General features: G+C 38.6%; 2 protein-coding genes across 2 annotated transcripts; both read right to left on the reverse strand.

Annotated features, from left to right (window-relative positions):
• Positions 1-3623: 3623 nt before the first annotated feature.
• Positions 3624-9017, reverse strand: alas1 (aminolevulinate, delta-, synthase 1). Its single transcript, XM_005724681.2, has 11 exons — positions 8838-9017; positions 7340-7580; positions 7026-7208; positions 6786-6920; positions 6342-6561; positions 5830-6014; positions 5550-5729; positions 5172-5336; positions 4433-4701; positions 4173-4335; positions 3624-3950 (listed from the first exon to the last, which is right to left on the reverse strand). The coding sequence occupies exons 2-11, from the start codon at positions 7542-7544 to the stop codon at positions 3790-3792; spliced, it is 1866 nt and encodes a 621-aa protein (XP_005724738.1). The 5' UTR covers positions 7545-7580; positions 8838-9017; the 3' UTR covers positions 3624-3789.
• Positions 9018-18658: 9641 nt separating this feature from the next.
• LOC102203783 (protein shisa-5-like) lies at positions 18659-25424 on the reverse strand. The gene is made up of 4 exons (XM_005724682.1): positions 25289-25424; positions 23876-24021; positions 19405-19632; positions 18659-19074 (listed from the first exon to the last, which is right to left on the reverse strand). The coding sequence occupies exons 2-4, from the start codon at positions 23973-23975 to the stop codon at positions 18917-18919; spliced, it is 486 nt and encodes a 161-aa protein (XP_005724739.1). The 5' UTR covers positions 23976-24021; positions 25289-25424; the 3' UTR covers positions 18659-18916.
• Positions 25425-25692: the final 268 nt, after the last annotated feature.

A 25692-nucleotide genomic window follows, 5' to 3' on the forward strand; every position in this document is an offset into this window, starting at 1 on the left:
TAAAGCTACCCAATAAATACAAATCGATTTATTAGTATATTATATAACAAAGAAAATATATTATATTAGATATGTGTGCGAGAGAAAAAAAAGGTTATTTTAGTCTTGCTTGAAATAAGCATCGCACCATTTCCAAAACAACAACAATAAAGCAGGTATAACAAGAGAGGACACGTCTGACTGTGACTGGCCTACTGGCTAATGGTTTGTAAAATGAGATCTTATTGGAAAAGAGCATGTGGTTTCATACCACAATTAATCCTCGATGTTGAAACATGGTGTATCCTGGTCCTTTGCCATACTGTGAGTTTTTTTTTTTTTTAATTAATCCCTCCACTGGTTCAGTGCAAGTAACTAGAATTGTACACAGGAAGTCGCTAAAAAGCTACCACACCTACAAAAAGTAGCAAACATTTTATTCAGTTTAAACAGTTTCTGTTTTCAGCACAAATAAACTTCAGTCGAATTCAGTCTCGGTATATGTTCACTGAATGTATTTAGCTTAAAATCTCAAGTTAACACAAAAGAAATTTGTTTCTAAGTATCTGTCTGGTTTCTCATTCTGGGGTTTCCAAAGTGGAGTTACGAGCAGATGGAATGAATCAGTGAATGTGAGAAGTCTGTGACCCTTTCTTAACTCCCAGTGTTAGCCTGCCCTGGGTTTCACTGCTCCTGCTTTTGTCTGCTGTCTGAGAGTCTGGCAGCCATGCATGAGTCAGAGGCCATGGAAATATAGCTCAGTTTTGAATTGCAGTAAACCTTCAGACAAAAAAACGAAATGTTTGTCCTTTAAACGAGGCCCTGGATCCAAAATATAAACAGTGACTTATACGTGTACACGTCAGTTAAACAAACTGAAAGAAAAAAAAAAAAACATGAAACTGTGACTAAGAAGACCTCTGCACTAATCATGGATCAAAAGAAATGCTAAACAATCCCATGAAGGGGGAAGATTTTGTTTCTACACACTGTTTTTTAGAGATGCTGTTGAGTGTAGAAGAAATGCACAGCAGTGGAAAATCGATATCGGTTCATGCACTGTAATAAAAAGGAAAACATACAGAAATGACTGAAGACACATCTACAGTTTATGTGTGTGTGTTTTATGGGCAAGTGGGTGTGAGTGCGTGTGTTTGTATGTCTGAGTTACATGGTGTTACATGGTTGATGGAACAAAAAAATAGCTAAAGGGTCAAACACTCAGTACATGCTGTGTTATAAAAAAAACCTCAGGTGGGTTCCTCCGGGAAGTTCAGTAAGAGTATGATGAACAATATTCCCGTGTTCCTGAACCTTATCATGATTTAGCCTTGTATTGTTAAAATATGTTACACTTATTATTCGACAAATGATCACTTAGTAAACCAGTATTTCCTCCTATGGTAGAGAAATGCAGTCGTGTGAAAAATTAAGCCACCCTTACTGCTTCCATAGGTAAGCAGCCTCAGGTGAACTTGATAACTTATTATTAGCTATCGTAAGCAAGTCTTTTGGTAGTGCGCTGGTCTGGAGTATTCAGGTCTGTGCAAACACAATGTCACAATCTTCTCAGGACAGGTGGACAACCCACCAGTCTTAACCTAAGGTTAGATTGTGCAATGGGCCTACCGGCCTCAGTTAGCAAGTAATGATTTAAACATTAAAGTTTATTACAGTACAAGTAGAAAAAGACTGAAGCTAGGAGGTCCACACATTATTAGATATATATATAGTACTTTGTAGTCTATGATTTTCTTAATATTTTGATATATTTGACATATTTTTCATCTAAAACCAGTTAGCTCTTACTGCCTCAGCTAATGGCCTTTTGATTTTGTGACGATTTTTTTTTTTTTTTTTGCGCCACTGTAAGTTCACAGATGTGAAGAAGAGTTCGAACACTTTCACATAAATCTTTTTTGATAGGTATAGCACTGCACCTCCCCGAGGTCTGGAAGACTTCTTGCTCAGTACATACAGGTTTTGGTTTTTGTAACTTTCCATCAGCTCTTGTCCGAATTGTAACAAAAAGTCAGCTCAAAAGTGGAAGTGAGCCATTTGTGTAAAGCAGTGGCAGCTACAATTTCTTGTAACAACTAAAAGTAGTGGTTCCCACTTCCATTTTCAGTGTATCTCTGGTTTTGATGAGACAGCTATGTTAGAAAAGCTATTATAATTGACCTTTTCAAGACTGAGATTAAACCTTCATATCCTGATTTTTATCAGAATCTGTTAGAAAAATATGACAATAAATACGTTTTCCTGTTTGTGCCTGTGTCGGTCACATTGCCTGTTTTGATGCATAGTCCGAGGCTTATGTGGACCCAAAGAAAATGGGTATGTGTGCCAATTTTGAGTGTATCATTGTCATTGTGACCTCCTTTATTCTGTGAATCTAGGTCTTACAGCTTTATCTATGTCATCTCCATGTGAATCCATGGGAAAGTAGGTTAGTAGGTTCTCTACACAGTAAGATTTCACCAGATAAAGAGAAATTATTTTATTGTGGTCTTAAGTCACTAAATAGATATTTCTAAGAGCGATTATAAAAACAGGACTTCATTTACAATATATCTGATTGCTCATAAGGAGGCTCACACATTCAAACCAACACGCCTAAAGCAGCGTACACATAACCAACAACAAAATCAGTGCATTATTATACTGCAGTACCTGATAAAACTAATGAAGTACCAAATGTCTTGCTCGTTACAAAGTGTCACGACAGGATTGTGTGCTATGGTAAAGCAAAACATTTTATAGGAAAACAAATTATAGGACAACTGAGATAAGGCAGAAGATGACAGAAATTGGTTATGACGTTGATGTTAATATTAAAGCAGTTAAATATGGTTTGTTTAAAGAAAAAATGGGTGAAGACAAAAGGAGACTCTTTTGGTTGATAATGTGTGTAATAAACACCCATATTTGGAAAACCCGTGCCAAAGGAGTGATAGAAAAGATGATAAGTAGTGATGTGGTGAGTAAACATATCATTACAGATCTATGGAGAAGGAGAACAATCGATCTGAAACTTGCAAAAGTTTTCCCTTGGGATGTATTGAAATTGTAAGTTTAAGTGTTTAGTTGACTCAGATGCTTGACTTTCCTCCTTTGTTTTTTTTCTTAATGTATGGTATATGATCATGATTTTGTATACGTAAGTGTATGTAAATTTTATGTCTAATTTTGTATACTTTAAAGTGTTTTTAAAAAAAAAAGTAAAGAAAAACAAAAAAACAAAACTGCAACAAGACATTTTTCAGTGTTCCACTTTTCTCACAAGCAGGCCAGTGGACTAGACATAATTGGATCAAATTATCAGCAACAGTTTAAAAAAAAAAAAAAAAATCAAAAACCTGGCATCTGCCAAGCATGTCCAATTAATGTGACCCATTTTTGTAGCTTTATTCAGTTATCATTTTACCCATCAGTAAAAAACCCATGTGACTGAGCATGATAGCACAGTGTCATCGGAGCCACATTTAATCAGTTTATACAACAGCCCAATGAAGAAATTAACTTAACAGTGGCCTTGAATCCTAGGGCAGTAAAAAGAAAACTGAGTGCATCCCACTCATTTCTTGCCACTCCTCACATCTTTATATATATGAACACTTTCAAAAACCAAACACACACAGAGATTCTTTCCCATATTTTATTTGCAGTATATAGACCATCTGAACATAGATAATTTTAAATATGTGTAGGACAAATTATTAAAGATAATTAATACATTCTACGATAGTGACAGAGGAATGGGGCTTAAGCGTGGACGCGCTGTCTTCAGACTGCAGTGGGTGATTAGTGTTATGCGCAGGCTGAGATGAGGTGGCTGAGCCCATTGAAGTAAGACTTCTCTCGCTCGCTCATCACCTCGAAGTGCAGTGGCTGCTGGCAGAAGGTGCACTCTGCTGATGAGTGGGGCTTCAGCTCCAGGCCCACCTCCTTCCATGTTTGCTCCAGCCTCTCTGAAAGGGGAAAACAGATAAAGGGAGGTCAGTTTTACTTCAATGATAGAAAAGTACAGTTTGTTACAGGTTGGATGAAGTTACTCATGTAATGTAACTTTTGCATAAACAGCTACACAGTTCAGTTCGATCAAATTAAGACATAAATACTGTTTAACTTGTTGTAGCCTTCTTATACACTATCAAGTATTTCAAGTGAAACGTGTTACTTTGTCAGCTTACCAACAAAGTATTTCATCATCTCGGGGGTGTGGTGAGGGGTTGGGGCAATGCGCAGCAGCTCATCTCCCCTGGCAACGGTGGGATAATTGATGGCCTGCACATAGATGTTATGGCGACGCATCATGATGTCACACACCTCCGTGTTTTTCTCAGCATTCGAAACCTAATTATACCAAAGAGACACACGTGCCATGAGAATCGAGCCGTTGTGACTTCATCTGCTTTTCAAGTTCCACACAATCAATTCAATCGTAGATTACCCGGACAGGGATGATGTGGCTGGGGCAGTGCACAACAGGCAACCCAGAGTCCATCAGCATCTGCCGGAGGAGCTTGACGTTGCGCTGGTGTTTAAGTCTCAGCGAGCGCCCTTCTTCCCCTTTAAGGATCTGGATCGATTCCCTGGCTCCGGCTAGAAGCATCGGGGGCAGAGAGGTGGTGAAGATAAAACCAGCGGCGTAGGAACGCACTGTGTCCACCAGGGCGGTGGTACTCGCAATGTAGCCACCCACACAGCCAAAGGCCTTCCCTAGAAAAGAACATAACGCTGATTATTACAACTCCTCTCGTTCAACATTACGGAGCCAGTGGTCTTAAAATAAATAAATTTAAAAAAAATAAATAAAAAAGTTACAGCCATTGTAATCTCAAACTAGAACCGCCTGAAATGTCAGCTGTGCAGGAGCTGTAGTGCTCTTGAGTTGGAAATAATTGTCCCCTCAGTCTGACAGTGACACACAATCTGAGTAATTCCATAGGAGCACAACAAGAGCCTGTAGTCTCCTAGCAACAACAGAGCTGCTCCAGATTCTTTTCAGCCCTCTGGTATATTGGATGACACGGCTGAGGCCTGATCCTCAGTCTAATTCAAACAATCAAGCTAGACGAGTTCCACTAACCAGTGGCAGTTATTTGGTTCGAAAAAAAAAGAAATGAAACAGTACAGCAGCAGCAAGCTCTACATTTTTTTTTTTTTTTTAGTAGAGATTGCCCACTTACCTAGAGTTCCCGAGATGATATCCATCTTGTTCATGATGCCATCCCTGTCGCCGATGCCCCCCCCCCTGGAGCCGTAGAGGCCCACAGCGTGAACCTCGTCCACGAAGGTGATGGCGCCAAACTCGTGGGCCACGTCACACATTTCCTCCAGCGGACACACAGCACCTGTGTTACAGAAAGAAAGGCACACAAACCTGGTCAGACTTGTTTTTTGCTTCTTAAAGAGCACTTCATGACTTAGTTTGAATGAATTATTGATTTTGCAAGAACAGTAATATTTTCCAGGACACACGCAGTAAGAGAAAGTTAAAAAAAAAATAAAAAAATAGAAATGTTAACATTTATCCAACAGCAGTGAAGCAGTAATTAGAAACTGACCATCCATGGAATGGACGGTCTCAAAAGCCACGATCTTTGGTTTTGTGGGATCTCCTTTCTCCAGGAGCTCTCGAAGATGGGCCACATCATTGTGGCGGAAAATGAATTTCTTAGCGCCGCTGTTCCTGATACCTTGAATCATTGAGGCGTGGTTACCTGCGTCAGAGTAGATTTCACAACCTAAAAGTGTTCAGAGGAGAGGAAACCGTCAATGAGACCAAACACGCTTACAGGAGGTTCGAATTACTGTTAAATACACCAAGTTTTTCCTTCTGCATACCAGGCAGCATCTTCGCAAGGGTGAAGAGGGTGGAGTCATTGGCAACAAAGCAGGAGGTGAACAGCAGCGCCGCATCCTTCTTGTGAAGGTCAGCCAGCTCTTGTTCTAGCTCCACATGGAATTTACTGGTCCCAGAGATATTCCTGGTACCTCCTGCCCCCGAACCATGTTTTTGTAAAGTATCCCTGGAAAGAGACAAACAGTTGCTCATTAAAATGCTGCAGACTTGTATGCAAGCTCAAACAAGCTGGGGCGGGGGGAGGAGAAGGAAAAACAACACCATCATCGTGACACATGAGGTTTAGGTGTGATCCATGTCCAACTCAACACCCACACAAATAATGGCCAGTATCACCAAAGGGTCCCAGGTTGCATCATGTAATTATGCTCTGAGCTGGTTTCTCTCCAAACTTAGCTCTCACAGAGGGACAAAAGGTAAAAAGCAATCAGGGAAGGTAGACACGTCAACACACCTTGACCCATGAAACTGGATTAACTACTCAGTTACTCACATGATGGACTGCACGACTCGAGGGTGTCGACTCATGCCCAGGTAGTCGTTGCTGCACCAAACCGACACGTCACGCTTTTCTTGTAAAGAGCTTGTGAAGTCGTCAGCCATCGGGAACTCGGTGGCCCGACGATTCACGGTCTTAAACACGCGGTACGTGTGATCGTTCTTCTTCTCTTCGATCTTCTTCTCAAAAAACGCATCGTACTGGAAGCGGGCCGCTGGAAGAGACAAGGAAGGTAAAAGTTGCTTAATGTGGCTTAGTGTTGCTACAGTACTGCAACTGATGGAGTAACTTTAATGTGAGGAAAGACTACACCCGTGTGCAAAAACACCAAAACATACTCGCAAATAAAAAAGAAGATTGTCATAGTAAGGTAGACAGTAGCTAGGTTAATCACAGGCTTGTAGGACAGTGTGGTTAAACTATCAAAATAAAACCTACTTCTTGCTGGTAAGTTGTCTTGAAGCAGGTGGCTGACTTTCTTAGGTCGCTGTTTCAAGAGGGTTTTCATTAATGTGGTTTCTCCTTCAGTAGCGCTGGCCAGGTTTGGCTGCTTTAGTTGGTCAGCAGGCACTTCTGTCAGGACAAAAACAAATTGCTATTAAATATTGTACGAAACTATGGAAAACTGATTTAGTTCTCAAAGAAAAAGAAAAAAACAACAACAACAAAAAAACTCACCTTTCTTCACAGTGCGGACTTCCTGTACATCCTCTTGGAACTCTATGCCAATCTGACGGACTACGCCACTGTTCTTCTGGCTCATCTCAGCAGCCAGGAAAGGGCATTTGGAGGCCTTCATCTGTCCCGGAGGTGGCATAGGGTGGCCAGCTGGCAGCTTGGACTCCACCTCCTTTTTGGGGGCTGCAAAGGGAAAAAAGTAAATTTCACATTTATCAATAATTCTATAATTACATGATTTATCTGACTAAATATAACACAGCTGTAGTGTTGATTAGAATAGCCAGTATGACCACCATCTTTATCACCCTCACCGGCAGACACGGTGTTCTCAGGCTTCTGGTAGGAGGATGAGGAGGAACAGAGGGCACGTGCCATTGAAGGGGCCATAGGTTTTGCAGCCAGCTCCATCATGATGGGACATCGCTGGGCATACGTCACCAGCGTCTTTTTGGACTGCTGGAGAAAGGCCTGGGGCATGCGAGCCAAGAAAGGACAGCGGCGCACTATTACATCCATAATCAGCAGCGGTGATGACGATGATTGTCTTGAGTTCTAAAGGAGAAAGAAAACTTATGTGAAACATGTCCTGCAGACAGTGTAGATAATGTTTTTGTCCCATAAAAGAAAGGAAAGAAGGCTTTTCAGAAGAAAAAGCCTGTCTGTTGCAAAAACCTGTTTAACAACATAGGTCAAGAACGTGAGAAAATGCCGTTTATGGTCAAACACTCCTACATGGTTCAGCTAAATCTAGATTTTGAAAAACAAAAACAAATGAGAATGAGATCTGATTACCTGAGACTTTCAAAGGCAGGTGAGAGGAGTTCACTGAGCCACTGATATAATAGGTGAAAGCTGAAAGACTCGTACGAGCCCACACGTTTGGCTACACTCACAATAGTCAAGTGTTACTTTAAGAAGCCTGCAGTGTTTGCTCATAGCTGGGTCGTAACCTTTCCCCAACAGAAACCAGTTCCCAGGTAGGACACCCACACCTGAACTTTGCTCCCTATGAAGTTCCAGAGAAATCTAACAGTGACTAATGTGGTGCATTGAAGCTGCTCTTTCCCTTATATACCCACCAGATAGAGATCAGTATGTACATAACATAAAAGTAATGCCGATGTTCCAAAAAAAGAAAAGAAAAGCTAGTCTTTGTTTCTGTTTATTTATATGCCTTTAAAAATGTTTCCCACATTATTTGTCGAGCACTTCTAAAACTTATTTAAAGCTACTCAAAGTACTACTGCCGAAAGATGAAGATTATTATTAATATTATTATTATTATTATTAATGAAACTTCTGTCTTCTGTCTGATTAAATACCCCTGCTTATACCCGAGTTGTCCTACAGTCCTTACTTTGACTGAACTCATGGGCGTCTCCGGGCTACACTAAAAACAGTAGCGCTCTACCTAAACAACGCTACTTTAGGATAATTATGGACATGATTTATGTTTATTCATAAGGTCTACCCATCTCTACTCAACCGGTGTTACAATAAAAAATTTATTAATTAAACCCTCAACACTTTAAATAAATTCACTGGTTTAACGGGTATTTCCCTGTTTTGACTCACCATTTTTTGCGCAAAAGTTGCGCAACAGTCATACCTTATGTATCTCCGATGGTAATAAATTTCGCGATGAGATCGTTCTGAGACATAAAAAGTGTAAGCCAGGCTTTCCTATCGTTAGCCGGGCCCATCGTGATCCTTGCCGGTTGACTGATCTTAGCAGGACGGCTAACGTTAGCTAAGAGGCTACTAGAAATAGGGGTGACGATCGCGATTAGGTCAAATAAGAACACCTACCTCTTAAAACTTCACAGCTTCCGGTGTAATCCTCGTCGTGTTATAGAGACAATAAGCGATCTTAGGTGCTGCTCAGAGAAATAAAAGAAAACACGGCTTGTAGTTAACGGAAGCAGAGAAAATCGATGCTTCGTTATCCTGCACTGAGGACGAACGGAGGGGACAAGGGCGAGCCAGTTCTTATAAAGCAATGCCCAGACGAAGTATCGCGAGATCTTAATTCTGACGTTCTGCGTCATCAAACATTCTCGCCTATCTGGCAGCGGACCCAGCAAGGTTTTGTTAAGGACACTGAGTGGAAAGGATTTGGTCCTTACAAACAAGGTGGTGGTTTCCTTTACATGAATCCATAGATTTAATCACCAAACTTCCAATAAAACTATAAAAGCGATTTAGATGCCATTTATTTTGGTTTTGTACTTTTACGCAGGTGTCATGGAAAAGCATTTTAGTAAAAGCATTCTGGTTTTACCTCTAACAAGATGGTCTCAGAAATTTTTATTTTAATTTATATTTCTATATATTTGTATTTGTCATCTTATTTGGTTGTAAGAAATACGAGAGCAGTACCTCATCTGTTGGCTTTTACTCCTTGTCAGATGCCACATCCATAAATGTAAGCTCTCAAAAGAGAAGCCACGCTTCCTTTTTTTCATGAAGGAAATGGAACTTTATGTGGCCCAATTTATTCTATTCTTCCCATAAGAAAAAGATATTGATATCTGTGATTTTTAATGTCTCTCATGACCCCGTAACTCTTTCACCTCATTGTTTTGTTCCGTTATGATTTAATTGATTTCCTTGCTATTATTTTTGTGTTATGCTTTTTTTGTAAAAGGGAAAAATAACATACCCAACGAGGCTCAGGGGCCCAAAGGTGTCGGACGGGGCTAAGGGACCTTGCAGAGTAAAAGGATTCCTTTGTTCTCATGCTCATAAAAGACCCACAACCACAAAGAGCTTCAGAAAGAAAGCAGCTCATGGAAAAGAGCCGTTGTAACTGAAACGTGGGAGTATTTCTCCACTTGGCTTTTCTAAAGGATATTTGGGTCTATGCCACAGCTTATGTTATGCCTGAAACTATGGCTGAAAATGTTTTATGTTTGCTTCTCTTGTAGTAACAGCCTATCACTTAATCTGGAGTTTGGAGGGATTTAATTCAATTATCATTCTGCTTCTTTTGTTGCTTTACTTTTTTTGTTTATCTTTAGATTTTTGCAATGCCACACCCAAAGCTACAGCAAAAATCTGTGGCTGATAAATGTGGGCTACACACAAATTAATCTCAGATGATATAAGAGACACTCACATGAGTTGGTGGATGATGTTTTAAAAGTTGTATGATGAAGGCCCTGAAGGTACATTATGATTCTTTTGTGACATTTATCATGTGTTTTGCGAGTTGTCAGCTCTTTGTCATGTGTCTCCTTATTTTGTTGCAGTGGCCTGAACTGAAAGTATTTATGGGGCTTTCAGTTAGTACAAACGTAAATGAAAATTTGTGTCCATGAGCATGAGTCAATACATTTTTTTGAATCTTTAATGAAATGCCATGAGATCAGGTTGGTGTGCTGGGGGAACAGGGAGCCGTAGGGTTCCTCTTCATATTACCTGCAAAGCCCTACTAGAAGCATGAGAGTTATACTTAAATGTATTCAGTTGGACCTTAGTTGGGCAGTGATTTTGAAGAATTACTTAAATTTACTTTAATTGCAATTGTAATTAAGGCATAAAGACTGCCTGCACATAATTATGGGTCAAAATGAATTAAAAATACTTAAAAAGTTGACTGATTTTGCACAAAAGTAAGATTTAGAAAAGCTTTAACCCCATTGGAAGTCACCATCTTTATGAAATCTACCACAAATTTTAATTCACGATTCTTTGATTGCCATGTCTCCCTTTTATATTTACTCCGATCTTTGTAGTATTTATTTTGTTTGTAGCCGTTAAAAAATAACTTACAGTCATTGTGTTTAATCACCTTTTACCTCCATCTAAGATAACGATTTGCAGAGACTTTGTAATTTAACAACAGCTCTCTAAACTACAACTTTATGTGTATTTGAATTGTTACAATGATGCAAAACACTCAAACTGAACTCAGATTACGGCTAGAAAGCCTTGTTAATCTGCTCTAGAGGTTTTCGCTGCATGTGATGTCTGGGTTTAAAGAGTGACACTAAACTTGGATTGGTGCCTAAATGGATTTTAGATTGTCTTATAATCTTTGCAGGTGCTCTTGCATGCGTGTGGGTGAAAGGTTGTTGACGAAGCCTATGGTGCCAAACCAAGATTAAACTCAGTAAACACATCACACATTGTTACCATTTTATTAGGTACAGCTGTTTAAAATGAATCAATTTTAATGCAACTGAATGCTTCATTGTTTAAACAGTTCTTATGTAATATTTTGCAGTGTATATATCTGAGCCATTCTTTCTCATACACTGAAAAACTCAGAATCTCAGTTTCACATAGTATTTCAGCACCAAGTACTGGCAAAGAAAGAGTGATCAAAAAGGCTTTAAGACTTAAATGAGCTTTATTTTTTATAGGAACTGTAATTCCCATTGTTTATAATCACCTATTGTGGCTGTACTGGTGCTGACTACAAGTGTAGTCAAAGGAGCTTGCAAAGAAAAGCGTCTGGACTCCCCCACACCCAGTTTCACACCTTGGCTCAGGCGATTAGAGGATCATCAGGGGGTCCTTTTGTCCCTCTGTGGGGGGAAACTCCCACTAGGTTTATATCTGGGACTCTCCACCATTTGACCTTAGAACTGAAGAAGCTTCTCGGATGAGAGGTGAAACGTCTTCAAGTAACTCAAAGAAGTCCAGACGCTTTTCTTTGCAAGCTCCTTTGACTACGATGACCTGGATGACTGAGAACCTTCACAGACAGACTACAAGTGTATGTGGAGAAAAAAACCGCTTTACTCAGAACAACAATAATAGCAAAAACAATTTCAAATTTCTTACTCTAAAGAATTTACACTTGTCTCTGCCCTCTGGATTTCATCTTCACTTCAGATTTATGGTTGTGATGTTTTGCTGCCCTCTGCTGATCTATTTTGACTTTAGCAGTGTTTCCTAAAGTTTTACCCTCATACCTGTACTTATGTCAAACTGTCTTATTTAAATGTACCAAAACAGTTACTTAAACTCGCCTTCCCTGGGAATGACCGATAAAATGAATGCCATCCATCCATGCAAATCAGTACAGTTCAAAGCTTTTATTTGTACCAACATTTACAATGACACTGAGCAGTCTGCGCTCTGAGCCAGGCAGTAAACATGAAATCTCAGTCATCCATTTTTTCCTCAGGTGTTCTTTACAAACACTGGATGATTGTCCCAGCTGACTGCAGGTTCACTAATGCAACATAAAAATGCCATGCCCCCAATGTTTAACATTTAAGATTCACATTTATTTTCAAAGCAAAAACACTGGAAAGTTATGTGATGTTGTTAACACAAGCACAATATTACAACCTGAAACATGTATTCTTTGTTATGAAATAACTTTGATTTGAAAATCAGAATAAGAATAATAGGATCAGTGATTTATAAAACTCTGTGGTCATAATTATACCTACGTGTTTTCTGACTGATGTAAGCCTGAAATATATAAGAAGTAGAAACAGAAAATTATTGAAAGTTGCAGATGAGTATTAAATGGGTATTAAAACGCCGTCATAGACCGAGTTTTAATCTGGTTGTAAGCTATGGCACTATAGGTGGCAATAGTGGACTGGACTCCACTACAGTTCACCTGAATGCAGGTAATGTAAACTGCATGCATGCTGCATGTGGACCTGACAACTCTCAGGGTGATTAGAGCTCAACTAACAGGTTAAGAATGTTTTCGCTATCAGCAGCGAGTCAGTGCCAGATGTAACGACATTCATCCATCCATTCATCATCCACATGATAGCTATCAAAAATACTTTTCATTTAATTTTATTTTCCTCTTTATTCGTCAGGGATCATGTACAACAAACATTAACCTTCTAAAAGAAAATTGTACCTGATTTAGCTGATAGCTGATTTCTATCTGCAATCCCTGGACAGGTTTAATGAACACATCACCAATAAACATATTATATTAATGCAAATTTAGCTGACAATTCAGCGCAAGCGGACAAACATCCCAGCTAAAATAATTTCAAAATCCAGCCCAATATCACGTCCGCACGACGTCCCCTGGTGGACCAACAGGTCAATTACACGCTTTGCCTTGATACTTCTAAATCATATAATTGTTTGCTACATTAGCTAACTCAGGTAACTAATCTTCTACCTACTCTACCAGTTTTTGAGGTTAGTTAGTTTAATTCTCTTAGTTTAATTGGACTTATTCATTTAATTGTAAATGAACTGAAGCTTATGTTTTCTTACTCTGACCTAGCACTCTTAAAACTTCAAACTGTATCCACAGACACATTTTAGCGCTCACACGCAAACCCGGACGGATGGATTCGTACTTGGGGTTCATGTCTTGTTTAGGGACGTTTCATCTTATAGATGTAAAAACTCCAACCTTTGGAGTAGTAGACAACCCACTCTGAATCCTGAGCCACCGTAAACATATTTAATAAGCAGTCCACCCAGGAGTGCGATTTAAACAAATCACTCTATCACAAATCTCGCAGTCAACATAAGACATACTTTTTTGCATTCAAATGCGCGCCACAAACTTCTAGTTTATGTATGATTCATTTAAATGTTCTCTTCCCAAAATGTTGCGCTTTAAAAAGAAAGGAAAGCTGAAAACAATATAAGAGCCGCAGTGTGACATTTGATCACCTTTGCACTTCAGTTACGGGTGAATGATGTATGATAACTTGTGAATGAAGAAAGTCTGCCAGTGGACTGGAACACGAACCGAGTTAACGATCAGACCGAACATCAAATCAAACCTTTCCTCTAAGAGTATCGCAGTAGGTTCCCAGTTCCTTTACTGGTTTGGGGAATGCGGGAGTAACCATGGCACCGGTGGTGTCCCATATTGTTGTGTTCACTCTCTGATCCTGTCCCCTCGTGTATCCAGTAAGTTTGATTATTTTAATCTGTACATTGCATTAGATAAATCACAGACAATCAGTGTGTGATGTCATCTTCATACCAATACTAAACAGGCCGCTACCGTGTTATTATTATTGTTTTAAGTTGCAGTTTTGTGCTTTAAATCTTATAATAAATAGTTTGTTTAATGCAGTCATTTAAACATAATACTCACACGGACACACTGAATGTTAACCAGTGTCAATGTCTGGGTATTTTCTAATGCTATAAGCTATGGTAACTCAAGTTGCCAGGTGATTAAGTACAGGCAAACCCATTATATACGATGTAAAGCAGCAGGCATAAAGAAATACAAATCTTTAAAGGTTATAATAATCATCATTTGGAAGTTTAATTTTGTATAAATATAATGAATATAACGATTTTTAAACAATCAAAGTTTTATTATTTTTGAACATTTAAACAAACATAACATAACAACACAAAACAACAAAAACCACAATCAGTGAGGGAAAAATATAAATTATATATATATATATAAGATCAGTCAAGACTGGACTGATGGTCAGAGGGAGCGCACGTACTGCCCTATACAAGTTGTTACTTGGTTAAAATATGACTCTGTTGAATATGCATGTATCCTCTGTTTGAATTAATTGTTCATATTCGTCACATTTGTAACTGGATCCTTTGTAACTTCAGTGTTTTCAATATGTTTTTATCGCACTTTGGTTGTTTGGATTGTTTGTAGCTGCCTCCAGTGTGTGAATGTGAGAGTGAATGAATAGTGGTATTGTAAAGCGCTTTGGGTGCCTTGAAAAGCGCTATATAAATCCAATCCATTATTATTATTATTATTATTATTATTATTATAATTCTGGAAAGATCTTAAAAGTGCAGAAACTGGTGAACAAATCACTCAAAACTGTTTTTTTTCTGTGTTGGATTTTGCATAATCGCTTCTTTGATTCCTTTTAAGTTTGAACAACGTTCACACACTCACTTTACCCACTGCCATTGCTGTAGTGTTCGCTTTCTTTGCCTTTACGTTAATCTTCAACCTCATCAGCTGCTGTCTTTCCCTCCTGCTGCCTGTACAAGAGGTTCCGACAGCCACGGCGTAAGTACTCCACCACTAACAACTGATACTTCCTTATTTTAGAGTGATCCTTTAAATCCTGAGTATTGGACTCTTATGTGGACTCAGACTGAATGGTCACCCAAGTGTTAGTTGAGTTTAAAGTCTCTGCAGACAAGTCTGTGCAGTCATAGACAACTGGCAGGCACACGGATGTCCACATGGACCCTCATGCTCACTGTCCTATGATGGAATTTACATCAGATTGTGTACGTCAGATCCAAAGAGCCTTGCAGACATGGGAAGGATAATCAAGGCCTTAAATATAGAGTTGCAGGCTGTTATTTTGTGCAAGTTTGACTGCCTTGTTGTTTAAAATGTTTCAGGGTCTCAAATTTGACTTTTTTCTGAGATTTATTGATTTTCAGATATCGATTTATTGGCGCGGCTCCTCATTTTATTAATATTTAGTGGCTAAAAGATCAGATAAAACCTAAAAAAAGTGCTTACATGACAACATTTGACTTTTTAAGAATTGCTTTAATTAACAAAACTTAATATTCTGTCCATCGTCTATCAGAGATTAAAAAGACAACTAAGACAACAGCATTATAATCATCATTCACTGATAGAAAGTTTCATGTTATATATCAGGAGACATTTCAGCACACTGATTGTTTTGTTTACCTCCTGAATCAACTTGAACTGCTGCTGGTTCATATAAAAATAAGCAAGTGGAGTTGAGTATCTTTGCTAAGGATACTTTGCCATGCAGCATCCATGGATTGATCCCCCAACCTTCCAGTTAGTAGATACCCTGAGCTACAGATCTATAACAGCATCTAAACTCATCTCTTCATTATTTCATACATTTCATACATTCATTACTACTCATAAACCTTATCACAGCATTGGGAGAAACTTCTAATTTTATGGTGACAAGTTGCATTGTTTGAAACATTTCAGCAATGACTGCCAACATGAAGCAACAGCAATGTTTTACCAATGATTTTGTAATAAAGGAATTGAGACACCGAACACAACCTGTTCTAATGTTTCAAACTACAATATACAGTGAGTTGTCAAGCTCATTTGACATTTGTCCTGGTTTGGCTTATTAAACAACATTTTGATTTTCAGTAATTTTCTTTTTGTGAGAGCGTAACCCACAGGTTGACGACTGAGCGTGCCATCAGCCTGTGGGATACGCACGCTGATGCTGCTTTGTTCGTTTCACTTTAAGGGCCATGTCGTTACTTGACATCTGGGTCTGCTTTCAGTGCTTCAAGGTGCTTCGAAACAGCTGTGTGGGTGTTTTTTGTTGTTATCAGTTTTTCTATTAAACCACAACAGTGTGCTTATGTATTTTTTTTCTTCTTCTCTCAAATCTCAAGACCACAGCCAGCAATAAACTGATCCTGTTGAGTACTGTCTGTCTTCCCAGACGATTGTTACTGTTATTTCAAATCTAGTGTGGTTGGGTTGATAATTTGCACTGTACTTTCACAAAGATGGGTTTACACTCTGAGTATAATGATGGTTAATGGATGATTTTCTTCAAAAAGTATGAATCTCTGTGTATCTCATGAACAAATCATGTCATTGTTAGTTTCTTTGATGCAAACCTCAAGGAGATGATGATAAATGACTCAACTGATGCAATAAGTCAAAATCGCGCCATTTGCTGCTGTATTTTCTTTCATTTTCAGTCATATTCAGTCTTTCTTCCTGAGAAAATTACTTATAAATAATAATACACACTGAAAGCTTTTTGGACAACAGGTGACATGTTTCTACATTTTCTGTTTTCTTGTACTTGTGGTAGCCGACAATACCCACACTACAGTGGTCACCACCACTCCTCAGCAGTACCCCCAGCAGCCGATTGCATTACCTGGACCCTCCCAGGGAGTGCCCTACCAGTCAGCAACTCTTCAGCCCTTGCTTTGCAGCTCAGTATGATTACCCAGCTCAGAGCCATGTCCACATCGCCCTATCATGGACAGCCATTCCCACTGGGACCACCTGGAAGCAAGTGAGAAAACTTTGCATCTGTGTAAATACTAATGGAAACACCCTGACAAACACCAAAAATGCAGAAAAAAGAAAAAAAAAAGGGAAAAAAAAATCGGATTTTGAATTCAAAGATCTCATAAATGTCTTAGCATAAATGTCCAAAAAAAAAGATATTTTAGGGTTGTAGATTTCTGTAGGAAACAGGGGTTTTAGGATAAGATAACTTATTACACATGCCACTCTCTAGAAACAAAAAAACATTTTATTTGCAGATATCACAAATACATTTTGTATATTTTATTTTTTCAAAATATTTGTAATAACATAATAGGGTGGAAATGCTGCTGCGTCATATTTATTGTTGTGTTGCAGAATTGCAGTTGTTGTTTGTGCAGGTGTGTCAAATCATTCTCAGTATGTTTGTTCTCATGCTTAGTTCACTTTCTGTTTCCAGTTGGTTCTGCCTACAGTTCACAGGCCAGGTTGAATTCACCCATGCACAGCCGACGTACCCTCTGAAACCTCTGGACCAGCAGCAGCCTGATGCACCACCTGCTAGCACAGCCTTCCAACCTCAGACTGCACCACCACTCTAGGCTGGATAGTGCACATATAAGTGCCTCAATCAGCGTTTGTGAACTCGGCTGAATTGGAAGTATGTACTTCGAATCAAGATCTAGACTAACTTGGTTTATGTATTTGTAGGAATGTTATGGTGCATTTTAATAGTTTCTAAGTAAAAGTATTAAAATGAGTTTTTTACTGTACTGTGTAAGTTCCTGGGTACAAAATGAAAGTGTGTGAGTTTTATCACTGGAGGATTTATGCTGGAAAGTCAACCACTCATAGTTTAAAAAAAAATCAAAATCAACTTAATTAACATCTACAATATTGTTTTTTATAATAATACAAGTATGTTGCACACATTAAATAGAAGAAACCATTGTGCCTTCCAGGCACATTACCTGCGAAAGCATGTGCGTAATTTACATTGCCTCCAAATATATGTTTCTGCTTTCTAACTGTAAATAACTGTCATCGTGAATGCTGTTGACTCAAATGATCCAAAATGGTTTGGGGTGCCTTTTTAAAAAAATAAATGCTGCCATTGAACCTTATTTTTGACATTCTCACAACAGGAACTCTTTTATTTATATTTATAGTTATTTATAGTTATATATATTTAACTTAACTATATATTTATACAAGTGGACTTTTGTTTATGTGCTGTTTCATTTGTAATTTTGTGTAAAAAGAGGGAAAAAAAGAAAATGACTTTAAAAATCATTAGCACAAAATAGCTCGGTCACGCTTCTTACTGAGAAAAAGCATTTGTAGGTAGTCATTTATAAGAATGCCTTTATTTTGCATAGATTTTGCTTTTACAATTTCAGATCTTTATATGGGGACTATGCAGATGAATAGAGCTGCCACAGCCACTAGAGGACCCCCAAACTGCATGTTCAACCTCAATATATTTTGGGAGTTTGAAAATGACCTGTCTTTATTTGTAGCTGGCTCTATAGCCAAGTCACGTGTTTAGTGAAGCACTTCTATGACTAAAAATTAAATTTAGGTAAAAAAAAATCAAGCTTCAATGATACAGAGACTGTGTCCTGTGTAATCACTACAAATTATTTTTTTGTTAGCACTTTGATATTTCTCTTGAAAAAAGTCTCAAAGTCTTTGTATTGTTTTAAATGTGATCTTTATGTTATTTGCACATCACTGCATTCAGTAATTGTTTACATTTTGCACAGCGTTTCCAACCATTTTGGACATGAGGCTATAAGATGGGGCAAAAAATAAACGCCTTAGCAGGGAAGTCTTCTGTCCGTGTGAACACAAAAAACATAACAAACAACAACTTTCCCTGTGTACAAGGCTTAGTTTGTCAAATTGAATTAAATAATGAATTAACCACAGGTGGTAAAAAATTTTCTGTCTGATTGATACACTAAGAATCCAGCCTATATGGCAGAACAAATTCCTGGTTGTTTGCCGAGCTGGCGAGGAAGTCTGAGCTGTCAGTTAGAGCATTGGACTGTGGCTGGGCTGGAGGCTTTGGCTGGCTGGAAGATTGGTTGATTGGTTGCAGAGGATAGGTGGGACCAACTGGAAAAAGAGAAGTTGGCATGAGATTGAAAATGCCATAAGATCTGTAATGTAAGAATCAATATTATCTAGCAGCAATGTCCACTCTAGTGTCTGATTACAGTTACTCAGAAGAGCAGAAAATGCAAAATAACTCTGCAGACCTTTGACACCATTTACTCAAGGTTGGTGTGCAGTGCATTTCTGCAAGAACTCTGTGTAAGCCTTGCAGCATTCAACAAACTGATTGCTTAGAATAATAATAAATCATTAAAAAACATATTTTAGATCGATCGATCGATCGATCGATTGATCGATAGATTGATAGATAGTGTTCAAATCCACACTCACTTGCATCCTGATACGATGGTGGTGGCGTAAATGGCTGTTCATGGCTGAGTGGTATGGTCATGAGCACAGCTTGATTGCCAGGCATAGCTGGGTAACCAGGGTGCCCTGGTACTGGCTGGTAGGGCACTCTCTGATAGGACTGAGGGGGTACTGGGTACTGAGGGTACTGCTGTGGATACTGCTGAGGTGTGGCAGTGACCAAGGTGTGGGTAGCAGCAGCCACCTCAGCTGTAAGCAAACAAATAACAATACATGAGAAATGTGGTACTTCTAAGTTATTTATAGCTTGGGTTGTTTTATGTGTATTGAATAATACAGCTATGATCTGAATTATTCAGGTGTGAGGGGGAAAAATTGCTTCCATAAACATTCTTCAACACTCACAGAAATAAAGATGATGAAAGACTGTTTAAAATTCTACTATTTTTATATCCTGTTTATGTTTTTAAAATCTGTTTATATCCAGTTCTTCTTGTACACATTAGGAGTTAAATGCATGGAACAAAGGTCAAGGAAACAGAAATCTCAGCTTTTGTTCTGACTATGAATACAGACCTCAAATTAATAAATTATAAATGATTAATGTAAACATATGCAACTCATGTCAGGTTAAATCCTCATAATATAATAATATCAGACATACACAGCAAATACATGCTAGCTTTACTATGTTTGGCAGCGTCAAACATTGAAAAATTTGGGGAAAAGGCCGCTGTGATGGGACAAAATTATCTCAAAAGAAATTCCGCTATTCTTTCTTTTTGTATCCAGGACGACACAAATATATGAAAAATCAACAAACATAAAGAAACTCCAGTTGTTTAATGTCAGAAAGACAACAGCATTGTTTAGGAAAAAGCACTCACAGATCAAGTGTTATGCACTTAATGAGACAAATGATACCACTTCTCCCACTGGAGTAAATAACATGTATTGAAGGATGAACAAAAGTATTTAAAAAGGCCTGGGAATCTTTTTGGACTTCCTAAAAAACTTGGAAGTGAAAGAGATAACTTATGGATAGATGTTTAATGACCCGGCAGTATTTACTTTGCTATATGTTCTAAACCAACTCAGAACCTTCTTTTTTGATTCCCACCACCCTCTGAAACACAAACTCAGGGTAATCAGGCAGAAAAGATTCCCTCTGAGCCAGAAGGGAAAGAAAAGAAACACATGGGTACAGAAAGTTCTTAAAACATGTGGTTATAACAACAGAAATAATCACATTACAAACGGAACAACACTGTCATTCCTTATGTAGCAGGTTTATCAGAGAAACTGCAAGCATGACATCCCAGTGCACTTCAAATCAAGCCTCACCCTCAGACAAAAACAGATTGATCCCAAGGGCAAGACTCCAAAACACAAGCTAAACAACATAGTGTATGCTGTGCAGTGCAGCGAGGAGTGGAGAAACCAAACATCCACTGCATAAATGCATGGCACAAAATAAAAGAGACACCTCAACAGTACAAGACTCTGCATCTAAAGGTCAAAGGTCACTCTTTTGAGGATGCCAGTGTTGACATGCTGCACAGAGAAGACAGATGGTTTGAAAGATGAGTGAAAGAGGCCATCTACGTCCGCTGTGAGCGACCATCTTTGAACAGAGTGGGTGGCTTACAAAACAAAACTCTGCCACCCGCAATGCAGTTTTGACATCCCTTCTACGCGCTTCAACCCTGACATCTTGCATCAGGTGACCTCAGTAAACCACATGACAGGATGAGGCAAGGTCTCATAGTGCTTTCACCCGAAACCTCTGGTGATAACGACGGAAACCTTTTTTACACCTTTGCTCATGTGATGATGCACATGATTAATAGTGGGTCAACAACCGTCCTGAGGGGCACCCCCACCAGAGTTACCTGCTCCACCTTTTGGTTTTAGAACTGAAGAATCCTCTTGGATGAGAGCGGAAACGTCTTCACAAAACAGTTTGGAAAACTTTCTTTCCAAGCCCCTTGGACTACTGTGACCAGGATGACTGAGATCCTGCACAACCAAACGTGTTTTTGTCTTTATGATTATGTAGTTTTGAAGTATGTAGACTGGTATAGGATTGCATATTTTAATTTAAAGCCGATTGTTTGATTAATAGAAAGAAGAATATGTTAGTTAACGTGACGCTTACAGACAAAACAAACCCATTTGAATTTTCACAATCTAAATAAGCTCTCTGAAACATAAATTAAGGATTTATCATTTATATATTCACATCAAATAAGCTATTTAGACCTTATGAATTGATCTACAGTTCAAAATGTATTGTATACTCTTAGTAGGAGGGAATTCACATTATGAAGACATACAATAAGAACATCATGTAAGGGTTAAGTGTGTAGAGAATCAGAGAAACACTGGGGATTCTTTATTATCATACTCAAAATATGAATTCATCTGTGTTTAAGTACAGTGAAAATGAAAGCATGAACCAAGAAAACAAAACTGGTGGGAAAAGAGGTTGTTTTCAACACAACATCAGTCATCACAACCACTTCCTGTAAATAACATTTATCTGATATTGCCTAGTTAAGAAAGTTAAGAGTTTCAAGGTTACAAATATATTAATGTATGAGGCAAACATTTCGAAAAGCTCATAACAAAGAAGAATTCATCACATTTTGTTATGTTCTAAAGCTGTGAAGATTTTTAAACAGCCTTGTTTGCTGATGGACATCTACACATAAATATCGACTAAGATCAACTCTTATGTGTTATCTTAAAGAATGAACAGCAAAAGTTTAACAGCGGGGCAGAAGAAACAAGATGCTCAAGACAAACTGGAACGTCTGCTGCTCAGAGGCAGAGCTGTTCATTCTTTGCACTGACCACAATTCATTTGCAGGAGCATTAAAAAAGAAACAGCAGAAACCACAACTAAGCATAGCACACAGTGTGTTCACACCTGTCATTTCTATTTATATTCTGGGAAAAATAAATAAAGCTCACTATGGAGGGTTTATAGTGAATGCAGCATCAATGCTAGCTCAGTGGGTGTTTTAATAAACCAAAGTGAAAATGTTCTATCGTTTTGTTGCTTTCAGTGGAAATACTGAAGTCAACATTGGTTCCAATTTCCCCACATAGTCTCTGGCAATTTACTTCCTTAAAAAAAACAGCCACAAATCACAAATTTCCATTTCTTTTTTATTTTTTTTATTTCATCTGTTAGTTCACATCTGAATTTTATTCAGAATTTTTCAGAATTTGAGAGAAAATAGTGAATTTTTCAGGATGACTTTCAGTAATTACTGAGTGTGGTGAATACAGGATGAACAGATATAAACGGCAGTTTCCATATTTCCCATAGGTATAAAATAAGTGTATGATGAACTGAATTATTGGTTGTGGTATTTTGATGACATTTAACAGAAGAAGGGAAAAAAATAGACACGCACAACAAACGACTGCTGCACCCACACAGCTGTTTTGAAGCACCATAAGAGGTCACTGAAAAAGCAAAGGTTTAGTCAAAAAAGAACCTTAATGTCAAATGAGGAACTTCACAGCTCAGCAAAGTTAGCAAATCCTCTGTATGTATGTTATTACCCTCTGTATGATGCTGTGATTTTGACACGTTAGATCAGTTTGTGCTCTGTGTCTCAGTTCTTGTGTTTCTTGTCAGAGCAAACCTCTGCAGTAATGAAAGTCATGTGGTGGGTGAGCCAACAGACTTCAAGGGTAGCGTTTCAACCCTGTTCTCATGCAGGTGACCTACAAATGTGCAACAGCACGCTGCTCAACATCTTCACCTGCGTACAAGCTGTCGATAACTATTAATAATAGGAGTGATGTGGGTCAGGGTGAGCTTGTTCTCAGAGTTTGCAGACATACTTCATCTGTTTGAGTGTGACTGATATTTCAGTTTTGTGTATATTTTATCATGCAGAAAGGATGTAAAATCCAGTATCTCTTTTATTTTTCAGTGTTTGACTCGTTTTTTCTGACATGGTGCTATTCACTAACTGAGAACATTCCTCCATTCAAAGGAACTGGGCTGCCATTTTTATACAACTAGTACTGGTTTCTTTACTACTTGTCACTTGTTGTGCTTAAATACTGTTCTTTAACATAAAATTAAGTGACTCCTTACATGTTTCAGATCATAACTGACGTGGTTTGAAATAGTTCTCGACTTAGTCTGGTCCTGAATTATATGAGCAGATTTCCTAAAGGAAAATTTGAGGGACTCAACCTTATGGATGGTTGGGGGGGTTTGGAAAGACCCCAAGTTGCTCTCTGATGCAATTGGGTGCGATGGTTCATGCGTACACTGGCATGCCTACCTTTGTTTTTATGACAGCGCAGACCTGTTCGCAGAGACTTTACATCACAATGCTCAATGCATCTCCAGCCATCCATGTTAACATCCACAGCAGAGCGTAATCAATGCTTAACAAATTCCCTACCACACATACACGTCCACACAAAAGAAAGTATCAGCTGTTGGCCATGGAGTACTTACAGTTTGGATTGGCAGCGCTCCTGCACAGACAGCTGCAGGTGAAGAAACAGCACCAGAAGACAATGCCGAGTATAACATAGAGTAAGTTAAAGTCATTCATGACAGCAATAACAGGGAGAAGTGGAAGTGTATGATGGGAGTTCAACCTGAAAAGAAAACAAAGAAATTATTGTGCAAAACATTAAACAGAAGAAGAAATTGTTACATTGAAAAGAGTCATATTTTAACCAGCTAACAGTTTGTATAGGGGTGGTGTCAGTGTGTGCTCCTTCCTCAGTCCAGTCCTGTATGATCTTCTGACAAGATCTGCTTAATATCCTGAAAGTTGAAGTCTTGTACTCCTTATACTTTTGTTTTGATTCTTGCCTGGCTGACTGTCGCATAGTTTGTTCTCACTTTTCATTTTGACTCCTACAAGATACCTTTAAATATTACTGGGAAAGGCACTTTCCCCCCGTGACTTTTATGGAGGCCCTCTTTAGTAGCCTGGAGAATAACAGTGTGCAATTTTCAGTACTTCCAAGCACAATGAAATGACAATAGTTGAAATAGCACAACCTGCACTAGATAGAGGTTGCTACATGCAAGCAAAAAACTAAATTCAATGTATTTTAAGTCATGTCAAGGCCAGGAGGAACCCTGTCAATCCTCCAGCAGGCATGTAGAGACACATAGTTTAGGAAAGTTAGCGATAATGTGGGAAACAATCTAACAAACAACAAACCCCCACCACCAACAACAAAAACAACAACTCTGTGGCTCAACCTTTAGGTGGACTTCAGGTTTCACGTCCTGTTTCTCAACACCAATCGGAGTTTACAACACGCATGCACACACACACCTCTCTGTTCCTCTGCTGTAATTGCACATAGAGAAAAAGGGGGAAAGGGAACCATTTAAAAGAGAAATGATTTACCTTACACGACTGTCTTAAGGGTGATTTATTATCGATTGCAGGATAAAATAGAAAAATAAACAAAGTTGCTATTTTTTTTTCTTGTTCAACTTGACAAAGTGCTCCTCGTTAAAAAAAACATACATTTAAAGGACAGGAGATGGAAATATCATATAAAAGAATTAGTTATTAGTTATGACGATTCACTGCTCAGCGTTGGTTTTAAGAGGTTGTTGATTAAACTTGAGTTCCGTTTCAGAGGCTGTGGTTCTGAGCGCTGCTGAACTGCACGTACAGAAAAATAAGGTGGAACCCCCCCCCCCCCCCAATGTTATAGTGTTAGTGAAAGGTTTAAAACACAAACGGTAACGTTAAAAAAAAATAACCTCACTGGCATCGCACCAATAACGGACTGCTTTTATTTTCGGTTTGAAGCCAACATCACAGACTGCATGAGACAGATGAGCTGATGCTGACAAGAACAACAAGTGTTTACAAATTTCAATGATCAAACTTACCGGATACACAAGGGGACAGGATCACACACGAAGCCAGCAATGACAGTTTTAGGGAAGTCTGGTCAGGAACTACTGCTGCAAAGATCTTCTAAATGTGCCACCTTGCTCAGTTCATGTCCCAGCCCACTTTTTTCATTCACAGACTATTTATATTCATGATCTATAAGTATGTCTTTATACACGGTCTTTATGAACAACAATGAGGTCACTGGGGACCGGACGTCGGTATTTATTTCATTTTCATCTTTAATATAATAATAATAGTAATAATAAAGATAATAATTATTATTATTACTGAAAACAAGACAGTAAGAATTGGTAGGCTGCTAATCGATTACTAATCGGCTAATCGATTACTAATCGGCTTTTATTTTGAAAATACTCTTCCGGTTTGCGGAACCGCA

Source organism: Pundamilia nyererei, unplaced genomic scaffold (genome assembly GCF_000239375.1).
Source record: "Pundamilia nyererei isolate P.nyererei 1_Seehausen unplaced genomic scaffold, PunNye1.0 scaffold00012, whole genome shotgun sequence".
In the NCBI taxonomy this organism is placed as follows: domain Eukaryota; kingdom Metazoa; phylum Chordata; class Actinopteri; order Cichliformes; family Cichlidae; genus Pundamilia; species Pundamilia nyererei.